The following is a 13,034-nucleotide window of genomic DNA, read 5'->3' as shown; positions in this document are numbered from 1 at the left end:
GTGGGAAAGACTGCATGTTTCTACCATTATTTCGCAGAAAGAATGTTAAGAAGAGGAGCACATATGGGGGAGAATGGAAAAAGCTGTGGGCATGGCAGCCACCAGCCCACTATGCAAAGTTGGAGAGCTTTGCAAGGGTAAATAAACTTGAGAGAGAGGGATTAGAGTGTCTGAAAAATCATAGGAAGGTGATTAATATGATAAGAAAGAAAGATAAGATAACAATAGTTGGAAATCTGATGGAAAGACAGATGGCAAATGTGTAAAAAGGAGTGACAGCTAACAGAGTGAAAGGAGAACATATGGATACCATACAGATGATGATATAAAATATTCATCCTATGAAGGGCATTCAGCATAAATGGGGCTTGGTAAGGTTAGTGGTGTGCCTGAAAGAGGGATATGGGGCGGAAAAATCTATACTGTATGTATTTTGTGACTACCCTTTTGTGTAAGGGGTATGGGAGGGAGTGCATCATTGGTTGAGGGCAATCAATTTAAACTGTGACTCAACATATGAAATGGTGTTTTACAGGTTAATGCCCAAAGGACAGGAAACAGAGAGACTAGTTGGTGTGACAGTAGTGATATGGAAGGTGAGAAACCTACTGTTGGGCAAGGGACTGGCTTTCACCAGAAAAGAATGTTTGGTGTTGGTAATTTATGTGTGAGTTAAGACGCAGATGAGGTGGGAAAGGAGAAGGAAGGCAGAGAAGAGATGGAGGAAAGAAGAATGGCAGTGTTCATTTCAAAAGGACAAAGGGGTGGAGTGACAGTTGTTTCCTCTTGGGTTGGGGGTGGTTTGTGAGAGGTTAATGGTAAAAAGGGATGTAAGAAGAATAAGGTATTGTTGCATGGGAGGTTGTCAATGTTTATGTTAATGTAGTTTCTTTTAGCTGTTTTGTAATTGAAAAAAAAAGGTTCCCATCAGCATCTTGGCCTCTTGCTTAAGATCAAGTGATCAGCTGAAAGCCTGGTCAATACCTTAAGGGCAGAGAAAGAGACTGATGAAGTATTGAGATGGCAGGTGTGGAGGAGGTTTCCTGAAGCTCAAAATATTTCTTTTTCATAGTTGGTAGGGTCGGAAGGGACCTGAGCAGATCATTAAGTCTGACCCCTGCCATGGCAGGAAAGAGTACTTGGGGTCAAACAACCCCAGCAAGGTGTTCGTCTAGCCTTGTCTTAAAGATCCCCAAGGTAGGCGCCAGCACTGCTTCCCTTGGAAGTTGGTTCCAGATCCTAGCCGCCCTGACAGTGAAGTAGCGCCTCCCGATGTCTAGTCTGAATCTACCCTCTGCCAGTTTGTGACTGCTAATTCCAGTCACTCCAGGTGGTGCTCGGGGGAACAGGGACTCCCCCAATGCCTGCTGGTCCCCTCTGACTAGTTTGTAAACAGCCACTAGATCCCCTCTCAGCCTTCTCTTGTGGAGGCTGAATAGGTTCAGGTCCCTGCGCCTCTCCTCATAGGGCCTGCCCTGCTGCCTCCTGACCATGCGAGTGGCCATCCTCTGGACCCTCTCCATGTTGTCCACATCCCTCTTGAAGTGCGGCGCCCAGAACTGGACGCAGCACTCTAACTGCGGCCTTACCAGTGCTGCACAGAGGGGGAGGATCACCTCCTTGGACCTGCCTGAGCTGCATCTGTGGATGCATGACAAGGTGTGGTTGGCTTTCCTGACTGCATCCCCACACTGCCGGCCCATGTTCATCTTGGCATCAACAAGGACTCCAAGATCCTTTTCTGCCTCTGTACTGACAAGAAGGGAGTTCCCCAACCTGTAGGTATGGTGCTGGTTCTTCCTCCCCAGGTGCAGCACCTTGCACTTGTCAGTGTTGAATCCCATCCTATTCTCATCCACCCACCCCTGTAACCTGTCTAGGTCCGATTGCAGCCTATTCCTCCCTTCTAGTGTGCCAACATCCCCCCATGTCTTAGTGTCATAGCAAATTTGAACGGGGTGCTTTTTACCCCCTCGTCCAAGTCACTGATGAAGATGTTGACCAGTGCGGGCCCAAGGACAGAGCCCTGTGGAACCTCACTGCCCACATCCCTCCAGGTCGAAAATGACCCATCTACCACCACTCTCTGGATGCAGCCCTCCAGCCAGTTAGCGACCCATTTGACTATGTAGGTGTCGACACCAAAGTCCCTAGTTTTTTAATGAGAATTTCCAGGAGGTGGAAAGATAAATGAAGAGTGGAAACAACAGTATGGAGACAGAGGGAGAATAGATAAATGTGGAAAAGTGGAGAGAAAAGAAAATAGCGAAGATGAAGGCAGAAGCAACAGCAGAGATGGCAACAGAGACAACAGCAAACAAGGCAGAAGTGAAAGAGAAGAGGGCAGCAGCAAAGAATGCAGCAGTAAGAGAGACACAGCTAGAGGGGTGACAGGAATAGAGAAAAGTGGGAGACAGAGTGGGAGAAGCTGAAGAAGGATTGTTGGAACAGAGAAGAGCGGGAGATAGACCTGGAGAAGGGTTATTGGTAGAGTGACCAAAGGCCAGCCCACTGGGAGTGGCACAATGGAAAGATAATTAAGAGACACTGCAGGATGCTAATCTAGAATGGAGACTACAGATGAGGGCAACTTTAACTGGGAACAGGGTGTAGAAGGGATCAACAATGGAAGAGATACAATTTTATGGAGAAGATGCTGTTCAAGATATTGGGGGTACAGGCAGAATACCTCAGCAGCATGATTGCTTTCTCCAACTAAAAGACATGGCAAATAACTTATTGAAGCAAAGAAGGGTATGACAATTTTTGGGAGAAATAGGCAGAGGAAGGTGGAAGAAGGAATTAAAAGGGTTAAAGTTTGTAGCAGCAAAACAGTCCAGGGAAAGAATAATTATTGTCTGAACATATACATATATATTAGAAGCACAAGACAAAGACAGGTGTCTGGAAAAGTATGTGTAAAGAGTTCTGTGGGTAAAGAAAATGAGAGACACATACAGTATTTAGATGGGATTTCAGAGACCTTGAGCAGTGTTAAAACCAAAAGAGTGGAGCCCAAGTGGGGTGCAGCACCTCTCTTCAGTGGTCCAGATAAGGCTAGATAGACTTTTTATAATATACCACAGAAAACTGAAGCATGTAGTAGATTAGGGACTGGAGGAAACTTTATTAAGGACATTACTAACATGTTTTTAAACAAGTTTATGGAAAGTAAGAAACCTCCAGTTTTTTAAGGGTTTGGCTTTCACTGAAAGACAGTACCTGAAGCTGGTACTGTATGAACTGAACTACTATACTGATTGGGACAAGGAAGAGATTGGAGAAGAGGCAGAGAGGAAGTGGAGGAAAAAGGACGGGACACACTTGTTTTACTAAACCAATAGAGAGGACTGACGGGAGGGGCGGAGAGTTTCAGGTAGTTACTGAGGTAATAATTTTTCATGGGTTTCTGTACGAAGAGAGTTCTGTAAGGGGTTTTTTGTGGGAAGTTGATGTATGTTGTTTAAGGGAGTAATATATGTAGCTGTATGTTTTTGGCTATCTTTTTGTGATAGGGAATTCTGGTAAATTCTGGTAAAATAAGGATGCTCTCAATATGTGAAAATGAGTCCATACAATGGTCCCAGTGGGTCTACCCTTCAAGGCATCTGTTAAGGGAGCTGCCAGTTCGGCAAAATGAGGTATGAAACATCTATAATAGTTTACCAGTCCAAGAAATAAACACAACTGTCTCCTGTTGCGTGGCACCACAAACTCTTGGACAGCTCTCACCTTGTCAGTCAATGGTTTGATGATGCCCTGGCCTACCAAGAAGCCCAAATACTTTGTCTCTTTGTTGTCCAGAGCACACTTCCTGGGGCTGGTCATCATCCCAATGATCCTTAGCTCTCTCAGAATGGCTGTGACCACTTTCAGATGCTGGGACCACATCTTTGTAAAGATGATTATATCATCTCTATAAACCACAGCATAGGCTATATGGCTTGCCAAAACAGTATCCATTAATTGTTGAAACATGACTGCTGCTCCATGAAGCCTGAAAGGCACCTGCAGGAACATGTAAAGGCTCCACAGCATCCCAAATGCCATCTCAGTACAGTCCTTTGGGTCCACTGGAGTGTGCCATAACCCTTTTAATAAGTCAAGCGTAGAGATGAATTTCACCTCTCTGATTCTATTAACTCTGTGATGTGAGGCATGGGAAAGGCATCAAACTCAATGCCATAGGAACATTTTCAAAAATCAATGCAAACTTGTAGCAACCCACTGGGTTACCCCAGTGGTACCACCGGGCTCTGTGATGGTCTGATTATGCCCTGTTTGAGCATCTTCTCCAGTTCTTGACGCAGAGGTTGGTGTAAATATCGGGGCACTGGACACCATAGTTCTCAAACTATTGTTCCCTTCAGTGTATGACTCTCATGTGCAACCCCTCAGGCCCAGCCTGGCTCTTTCCTGAAGACATCCCGAAAGGATTGGACCAAAGTCACTATTTCCGTGTTGATCTGGGGTTAGTTCCTTCCCGATATGGATATGTTCTTCCAGCTCCACTTCAACTTCCTTCATTGGAACTGTTGGACCCAAGTCCTCCTTCTCCCCTTTGGGTGTGACTAACCACCCCTGCAGTTTTTTCCACTCTCTCAGCAAGTTTACATGATAAATTTGTTTCTCCCTTTGATGGCCCGACTGGTGAACCTCACAGTCCACTGGTCCTACAAGGCATAGGATTTCAAAGGGTCCCTGCCATTGTGTGAGCTATTTACTGGTCAATATGGGTAATAACACCAAGACCCACTCTCCCTTGTTCCCATAATCAGGGTCAAAAGAACTGCCAGATCTGGGGTTTGGAAGAAACATTCCCTAAAGGCAGGTCAGCAGGGATCTTGGAAGGTTTCATTTTCCTCTACAAATCTGAGTGCAATGCACCTGCTGAGATCATGTGGACATGCCTCCCCGTATCATTTCCTAACACAGGTGGCATCTTGGTCTGTTTTGTTTTCTGCCTGTGGTGCACAACACTTCAGTTTCCTAAGGACGGTAATACTGTAGTCTCACCTAAGTTGTTTGCTTCAATATAGAAGAAACTGTTTAAAATGTAATGGACTGTAGAGGTTGAAATTCATGATCTTCTGGGCCCTTCTGGTTTAACTCAATGAAACTCCCATCTATCAGTTAAGAAGCAGGCACCTCCCTGTGACCCGACTGAAATTTCTAAGTACTTCCCATTGTTAAATATTCAAATGTATTAAATGTAATGCTGTATTTGCAGCGAAATGCTAATGAACCTCAAATAATCACATAGCTCAGGAGTCAGCAGCCTATGGCTTATGGGCTGAATGTGGCCAGCAGAACCACCCAATCCAACCTGCAAATGTGGGACACTGGTGGCAACTGGTGCTGGGAGGCTTCAGTTGCAGGCCCTCTCCTCCTGCTGCCACAGGTATGAGTGGCAGCAGCAGCTACATCCTAGCACCTGCCCCTGACCCAGGATGGGTCATTCTGGCCAACAGCCAGAAAAGGCTTCCTACCATGATGGAGCCTGATAGTTCACATTGTTATTTATATGAGAGCCCATATGTTTATACATGAGCCTATTCGCTTCTCTTTTTTGCATCATTCTACTTTAGTGCTTCATGGTACATCCTGGGATCCGGCCCATGCCCTGGTCATTTCAGGCCACTGTTAGCTTTCCTTCAATGCAGTGGGGGCCAGACTTTCAGGCAAACATGCCACAAATTAGCCCTAAACCCTCCCTCTATACCTTCCCCTGCCCAATCTGCTTCTCTGCTTTCTGTTTGCCACTCTGTCTGCTTACCGTGCTGCTTGTCCCTTCCCCAGTCTGCCACATGCCACACACACAGGCTGTTTGTGCCACTTGTGGCACCCGTGCTGCTTGTTGGCCACATTGACTCTGCTTTAGTGCAACAATTTCATTCAGTATTACTCAACCCCAGACCATGCTATAGGTGTGACTCTCATTGAAGAAATCAGTTCAAAACAAGAGCCAATAACAGTACTGCTCTTTACACTGTGAGGCGTAATGGCTATAAACAGTCAAGCAACAGTAGTCACATTGAAGAAATGGGTCTGCTGGATCCTGTCTAATCTTGGGTCTCCAAACCAACCAAACAGGGCCTGTCTTTTCTCTCTCACAAAGTCACATTAGAGCATGTTACAGCATTAGGGAATCTAACACTTCATGCTGTGATGTAAGCCACTTCAGAAACATACTATGTTCTGCTCCAAGGAAATGCAGTGGAAGCAGTCACCTCAGGTTTATTATGACTCATAAGTGACAGAAGGCAGAGCAGAAATACACTTCTATAGACTAACTAAATAAGATATATAGAGCTAGGACCTGTAGGTGACAACCAGAGGCATTCTGTTGTCTTTGTCTGGGGTTGGTAATGTAATTATAGGAATTTCACCAACTGGGATAAGCACCTTAAGGATCTAGAGCAGGGACTCCTACAGTTATAACACAATCCCAACACTGTAGCCACTCCAATCAACAAAGCCAGACTCACACTTCCATCCAACCTGCTATAATATTAACCCTGGGGCAAGGACAACATAATCTGTCGATTGTTACCAACAGCCTCCAGGTCAAACACCTAACACATCACTAATGCCCTCTGACACTTCCTGGAAAAGGATGACCAAGATAGCCTTTGGGGACAGACCAGTTCTGGCATACAGACCATCCCCCAACCTCAAACAAGAGACTAACAAACTTACTATCTCACCAAGGCACCAGGCTTTCTAATATACCCAAATGCCTGCTATATTATCAGTATAGACTACATTATTACTGGACGTAATAACAAGGAGTACAACAATCCAAGGGTCATTCACCTGAAGTTCTACCAACGTAATATATGCTACTGTCTGCTTAAAATGCCTCTCTGCTGTCTACATTGACCAGACAAGGTGATCTCTATGTGCAAGAATGAATGAACATGAACATGAATCTGACATATGCACAGAAAGATACAAAAGCCTGTGGTAGAACATTTAAGCCTGCCTGGACACTCCATAGCTAACATCAGGTGTGCTGTTCTCAGGCAGAATTTTTTTTAAAAAACAGTCTGAACAGGAAATTGCAGAACAAAAAATCATTTACAAACTGGACTATGTTAAGTACAATTTAAACAGGGACCACAGATTCTTATCCCATTATCTGGATTAGCATTGTGACTCTTGTTCTATGGATTCTTTGCTTATATGTTTCTCTCATCATTCACCCATCCCTTTCCCTCCCCTCCTCTCCCTGTCTCTTCTGCTTTCCTACCTATTGTAGTCTCACTCACTCCACTTTATACTCTGCTCTATGCTGTCCTTTTACAGTACTGGATGAAGTGAACTTGGGGTCATGAAAACTTGGGCTCTCTCTACATATTTTATTTTAGTTAGTCTATAAAGGTGCGTTTCTACCCTGCCTTCTGACTGACTTCATTCTAACATGGCTAACTATCTTTCGGCTCGTAAGTGACAAACTGTAGGAGCCACTTAGCATCAGCATAGAGAACCGGTTGGAAAAGGCCAACAAGGACTGTGACTACACTCCTTTAATAGAGGGAGTAGAGCTAGGTTTCTCAGGTTTTCCTCTTACGTTGTCTTGGATAAGAAGCTGAGACTACAGTTACCCAGAGAATGTTAATTGACGGATCTGTGTCAACGTTGTGGAGGGTAGCCAGCAGGGTCCCCCAGGATTCAGTACTTGGACCAGTGCTTTTTAACATCTTCATCAATGATCTGGATGTGAGGGTGAAAAGCACACTAGTAAAGTTCGCCAATGACACTAAGCTCTGGGGAAGTGCGACCACGCATCAGGGGAGGCCGATGATCCGGTGGGCCCAGACAGATTAGTTAGATGGGCAGACTAGAACCAGATGCTGTTAAACACTAAGAAGTGTAAAGTGCTCCATCTGGAGAGGAAAAATCTGCAAGAAACTTATAGGCTCAGTGGTGCTACGGTAGCTAGCACCACATCCGAAGAGGACCTGGGGGTCACAATTGACCATAAAAAAGAATATTAGCCATTGGTGTGATGCTACAGTTAGCAGAGCAAACAATATGCTGGCATGCATCAACTGATGCTTCTCAAGCAAAACTAAGGAAGTTATTCTCCCACTCTACTCAGCATGGGTGAGGCCGCAGCTGGAGTACTGCATCTAGTTCTGGATGCCACATTTCAAGAAGGATGTGGAGAAGATTGAGAGAGTCTACAAAACAGCCACTCATACGATTAGAGGCCTGAAGAGCAAGCCATATGAGGAAAGGCTGACAGATATGGAACTATTCAGCCTAGAAAAGAGAAGACTTTGGGGGATTTGGTAGTAGCTTACAAATATATATGGGGAGAGCATCAGGGGCTAGGTGAACAACTTTTCACCAAAGTGCCCCAGGGAAAAACCAGGAGCAATAGTCATAAACTCCTAGAAGGTTTCAGACTGGATAGAAGGAAAAACTTCTTCATGGTTTGTGTGACCAGACTCTGGAACAGGCTCTCAGCAGGGGTGGTGCAGGCACCTACCCTGGAGATCTTCCAAAGGAGACTGGATGCACACCTTGCTGGGGTTATCTGACCCCAGCAGTCTTTCCTGCACAGAGCAGGGGGGCTGGACCCAATGATCTCATGAGATCCCTTCCAGCCCTAAACTTCTCTGAATCTGTTTCTTACCTTATTATTTGGATTATTTTTTAATGCTATGTCTCTTAATGGATTAACTGCTTTGTTTTTCTCTCATTTGCTGCTCTTAGCAGCGCTCTCTCCTCTTTCCCCCTGACCCTTTCTGTTGTTATTACTTTCTACGTAGAAGCTCTGCTCCCTGCAGTCCATTTACATCTCATAAAGTAAGCTGAGCTGGTGCTTACAAAAACTTAAGTATTATGATTTAGTTAGTCTTTAAGATGCAACTCCACCCTGCCTCCTGCACTCCCTTTGCAAGCTTTGCATATAGTATGGATCACAGGCAGGCAAATAATAACTTTCCAATTTCCAACTTACCAAGGCCTCTACTGGTAATTTGCATTAAAGCCTCAGCTATCCCAGTTGAAAGAACAGGAATAATCTACAGGCAATCAGCACCACACAGTATTAATACAGGAATTTTGTTTGCAAAGACTACAGTCCCAGCATGGGACACTTCAGCTTCATCCAAGCAAACACAATTTGGCCACACCATCACGCTACTGAAGATCAAGGACACCCAGGGCACACTGTGCTAATTACCTCCATGGAGACAAGACTGTTCCTTGCTCTAAGGGCTTGTTTATACAGGAAATCTCCTGCAGAGTAAGCTAGAGTGTGAATTTAAGTTCCTCACTCTTCCTCACAAGCTCTTCCTGCCAGGCAATTTACCCTACTCTAACAGTGCAATAAGCCACTTAGTCATCAGGGACATCAAAGGCTAGATTTCATTCTATTAGGCATGTACACTGACTTGGGCGCCTAAATGTGATTCTATTCAAGCCTGCCTGTTTCTCTAAAAAATTATTACTCACAAGGTGGGTGGGTCCTCCGCTTCACTGCTGTTCTGTGCTCCATGTTAAGCGCAACACAGTGGTGCGTTACTAAAGTAGATGCACTAATGGCTTTTTCAGGACTTGAACAGGGTGGAATCACACTTAAATGCCTAAGACCATTTAGACACTCAACAGGTATAATAAATTCTGGCCCTAAGAGCATCCATGCAGGGAGCTAGTATGAACCAGGCAGTGCAATGCACATTCATATTCTAGTCTCCCATGTAGTTACTTCCTGGTGTATATGGACCATAAGTAACAATCTACCCTTGGGAAACTAGCCATTCTAAAGAGGCAATTCAACCTGGCCTGATACTTTAGCTCTCCATCTCAGGGTTCCCTCTGCAGTGATGAAAGGCCAGATTTTCTTAGCACAGGGAGACCATCACCTGTATGAAATGTCCTCTCTGATCAGTGCCCCATGCCATTATTTCCAAGGGTCTGTACACAAATCAGTCCCTCTCTGGCCTCCTGGTTACTACACAGATGGATTCCTCATGCCCAGATTTGGCAGTCTCTGTGGCTACTGGGACCAGCTTTGGTTTAATTACTTGAGTCTTGGGTACTGGAAGCCAGTCATACTGGCAGGTAATCGAGGAGGATTAGCAGGGACAGTACATGATACCTGAGTGATTTTGCAGGGCCTGGTTCTGTCCGTCCTTCGTAGGAGTGATCAGATCCCAGATAAAACTCTTAATCTTTTCATCTCCTTTGTAGTGTTTGACGCAGTAGACCAGGAGGGCCCGACAAATCATCTCCATGTCCTTTTCGTTCAAGTGCCACTTAAACCGACCATGGGTCAGGATATCCTTCCAGCGCCCCCAGCTGGAGTAGAAGAAACATACATGCAATAAACACTCGTACACCTTCCAGCTTACAACATAAGAAGAAGTACTGATGGACAAGGCCCAGCCACCTCACCAGAAAGCAGGGAAATGTAATTATCCTTCCTTTACAGCTAAGGAAACTGAGGCACAGAAAGGGAAGGGGCTTCACACAGGGGTTAGGAGCAGAGGCAGGAATAAAACCAGCAGTCCTCACTCCAAGCCCATATCCTGGCCAATTAGCATCCTTCCTCCCACAGAGGTGTCATTTGTGCCAGAAAGCCCAGTCATCACCAGGGATCCAGGTTTTCCCGGATAAAATTGCAAATTCTCTGATAAAATATCGCAAATGCTTTGATAAAAACCCCCCAAATCTGTGATTAGAATGAAATGGCCTTCACTTTCCCCACATAGCCCTGCTGGTACCACGGCCCACCCCTTCTGCCCCCGCCCCTGCTGAAGGGGGCCCCCAGCTGCCAGGGCTGTGGGGTCAGGGACCCAGATCCACAGCCCCCCGCCCCTGACAGGAGGTGGCGGCTGCTGCAGAGGAGCAGAGCATGGAGCCTGGCCTTCCCTCTTCCCCTCCCCCCATACTGCCTGCTGCTTGGGCAGGGGGAGTGGCTGGCTCCCTGCTGCTGCGCACACTCCCGGGGTGCAGGGGGGACATGTGTCCCCCCCAGATCTATGCATGGGGCAGAGGCAGGCTGCCCACTGTGGGCTCCCTGCCCTGCTACCTTCCCTCTGGGACTTCTCAGCCCAGTGGGTGCGATCTGGTGCTGCAGAGAACAGCAGGGCCAGTTGAACTCCATGCTGCCCTGGCAATGCATTGCATGGGTCTGCAGTGAAGGGCACAGCCCTTCGCCACTTCCCCCACTGCTGCCATGTGCACAGGTAATGCGTTGTCTTGGCAGCACGGAGCTCACAGCAGCAGCAACGAGATCTCCACGTGGCCCTGCTCTGCCCTTCAGTGCTGGGTTGCACCTGCCAGGCTGTGGAGTCCTTGGGGGAGGGCAGCAGGGCAAGGCACTACACACAAAGATCTGGGGGGCATGAGTCCCCCTGCCCCACCTCCCAGGAGTGTGTGTAGTGGCAGGGAGCTGATCCCTCCCTCCCACCCCCAAACAAGCCACCTGCAACCCTGTCCCACTCCCTACTAGGGCCCTGCGGGTCCCAAGGCCCAAATACCGCCCACTGGGCAGCAGCTCCAACCATCCCCAACTCCCTCCTTCCCTCACCATGGGGGCCTCAATCTCCCCCCCCCAACTCCCACTTACCCACAGGAGCTGCTCTCCAGGCTGCCTGGTGACTGCGTGTATATACATGTACATGGCGTCCCCTGCCTGACCACCCTCCTCCTACTCCCTCCCAGCCCCTTGCAGGCTGGAACTCTGCCAGCCTGCAGGGAGATCTTTGCAAAACTGCAAAATCCACGGGGTTCTCTGGTAAAATAAGAAATCCATGTTTTCCTCTGGTAAAAAGGAAAATCCATGGTTTTCTCTGTTTTTCTGCAGGAAACGGAAAACCCAGATCCCTGGTCACCACCCCCATTGCCATTGATGGCAAAAGGTGACAAAGCCCCAGGTATCCCCACCAGAATATATCAGCCAGCAATAGACACAAGCAGTGCAAACAAACAAGTTTGTTCACATAGCACTGAACACCAGATGGGCTGGGGTGGGAAAAAAGCCCCACCATAGGACCTAGACCTCGGGTCCCTGAAGAAAGAAGACCCACCCAAATATGAGTAGGTTCTTCTCTACACGGAAGCACTCAGCCCGTAGGTAACGTCGTGTCTTCTCATTGAAGCGCCGTGAACGTGTGGGCCGCTCATCAGAGTCACTGTCCAACTCAGAGAACTCCATCAGCTCATCTTCCTCAAAGGAATTGTAGTGTTTGGTCTGCTTGCGGACACGGGGCCTGTCAATTACTAAACTCTCCTGCAGAGGGAGACAGAGAGAGAGAGAAGCCATTCACCCAGGACCACCCAGAAGCTCTTTCCCTCACACAAAGCTGCTTTTGCCAACACCTCCTACCCCCACCGTTAACAGACATCATGGACATGTTCTCACCCCATACTCTCCTCTGACTGTATCAACGCTTAGCACCGACACACACACCCAATGTCTGGCTATCTGATCTGCAGGCCCAGATGGGCAGTAAAATGCTCAGCCACTATGATTCCTATTTGAAAGTTAATGTGAGGGGGAAAAAAAAGTTTGCTTCTCTCTCTCTCTCTGTGTTTCAGGCAATTATTTGCAAACACAAAATTGTGCCTGATAAACCTCAAGTTGAAAATCAGGTCCTCTAGCTACAAATTACTTTCAATACTTTCAATATGCAGCTGATTCATCTTTATATCTCATCTCCCCACCCCTATCCCTTTCTTACAGAATGAGGTGTTGGAAGCTAGCAGAAATTACTTGTAGAGGAGGTGGAGGTGAAGCTGCAATTTAAACATCAGCTAAAAGGAGGGTGCATGAAGGTATAAGATAAAGCAGCATGTACACCCACCCCACTATATTCATGTAGCTTGCCACTGTACTAGTGACTTGTTTGCTAAATCCCATCTACCTCCACAGTCACTCAATATAGTCAGAGTTACACAGACATGCAGAGGTGTATAAGTGCCTTTTTTCTGTTTGGAGAGTTACTGTAAAATGCTGTCCAGTAAGCCTCTCATGTGTTGCTATTTAAGTCCATCTGCTGTCACTACCTTGCATG

General features: G+C 46.7%; 1 protein-coding gene across 9 annotated transcripts in view; it reads right to left on the bottom strand.

Moving 5' to 3' along the window:
• The window catches only part of CHD6 (chromodomain helicase DNA binding protein 6), a 253,245-nt gene that overhangs the window by 72,529 nt on the left and 167,682 nt on the right, over positions 1–13,034 (bottom strand). For all 9 annotated transcript variants that reach the window (XM_090020474.1, XM_090020470.1, XM_090020475.1 and 6 more), the window contains 2 exons: positions 12,048–12,250; positions 10,115–10,314 (listed from right to left, as the gene is read on the bottom strand). In XM_090020474.1, coding sequence (XP_089876600.1) covers positions 10,115–10,314; positions 12,048–12,250 — 403 coding nt within the window. The remainder of the gene's footprint in view (positions 1–10,114; positions 10,315–12,047; positions 12,251–13,034) is intronic.

This window comes from Crocodylus siamensis, chromosome 10 (assembly GCF_052110815.1).
Source record: "Crocodylus siamensis isolate JL-2025a chromosome 10, ASM5211081v1, whole genome shotgun sequence".
In the NCBI taxonomy this organism is placed as follows: domain Eukaryota; kingdom Metazoa; phylum Chordata; order Crocodylia; family Crocodylidae; genus Crocodylus; species Crocodylus siamensis.
Note: the sequence above shows the minus strand (reverse complement) of the source record. Positions and strands in the feature narration are given on the sequence as shown.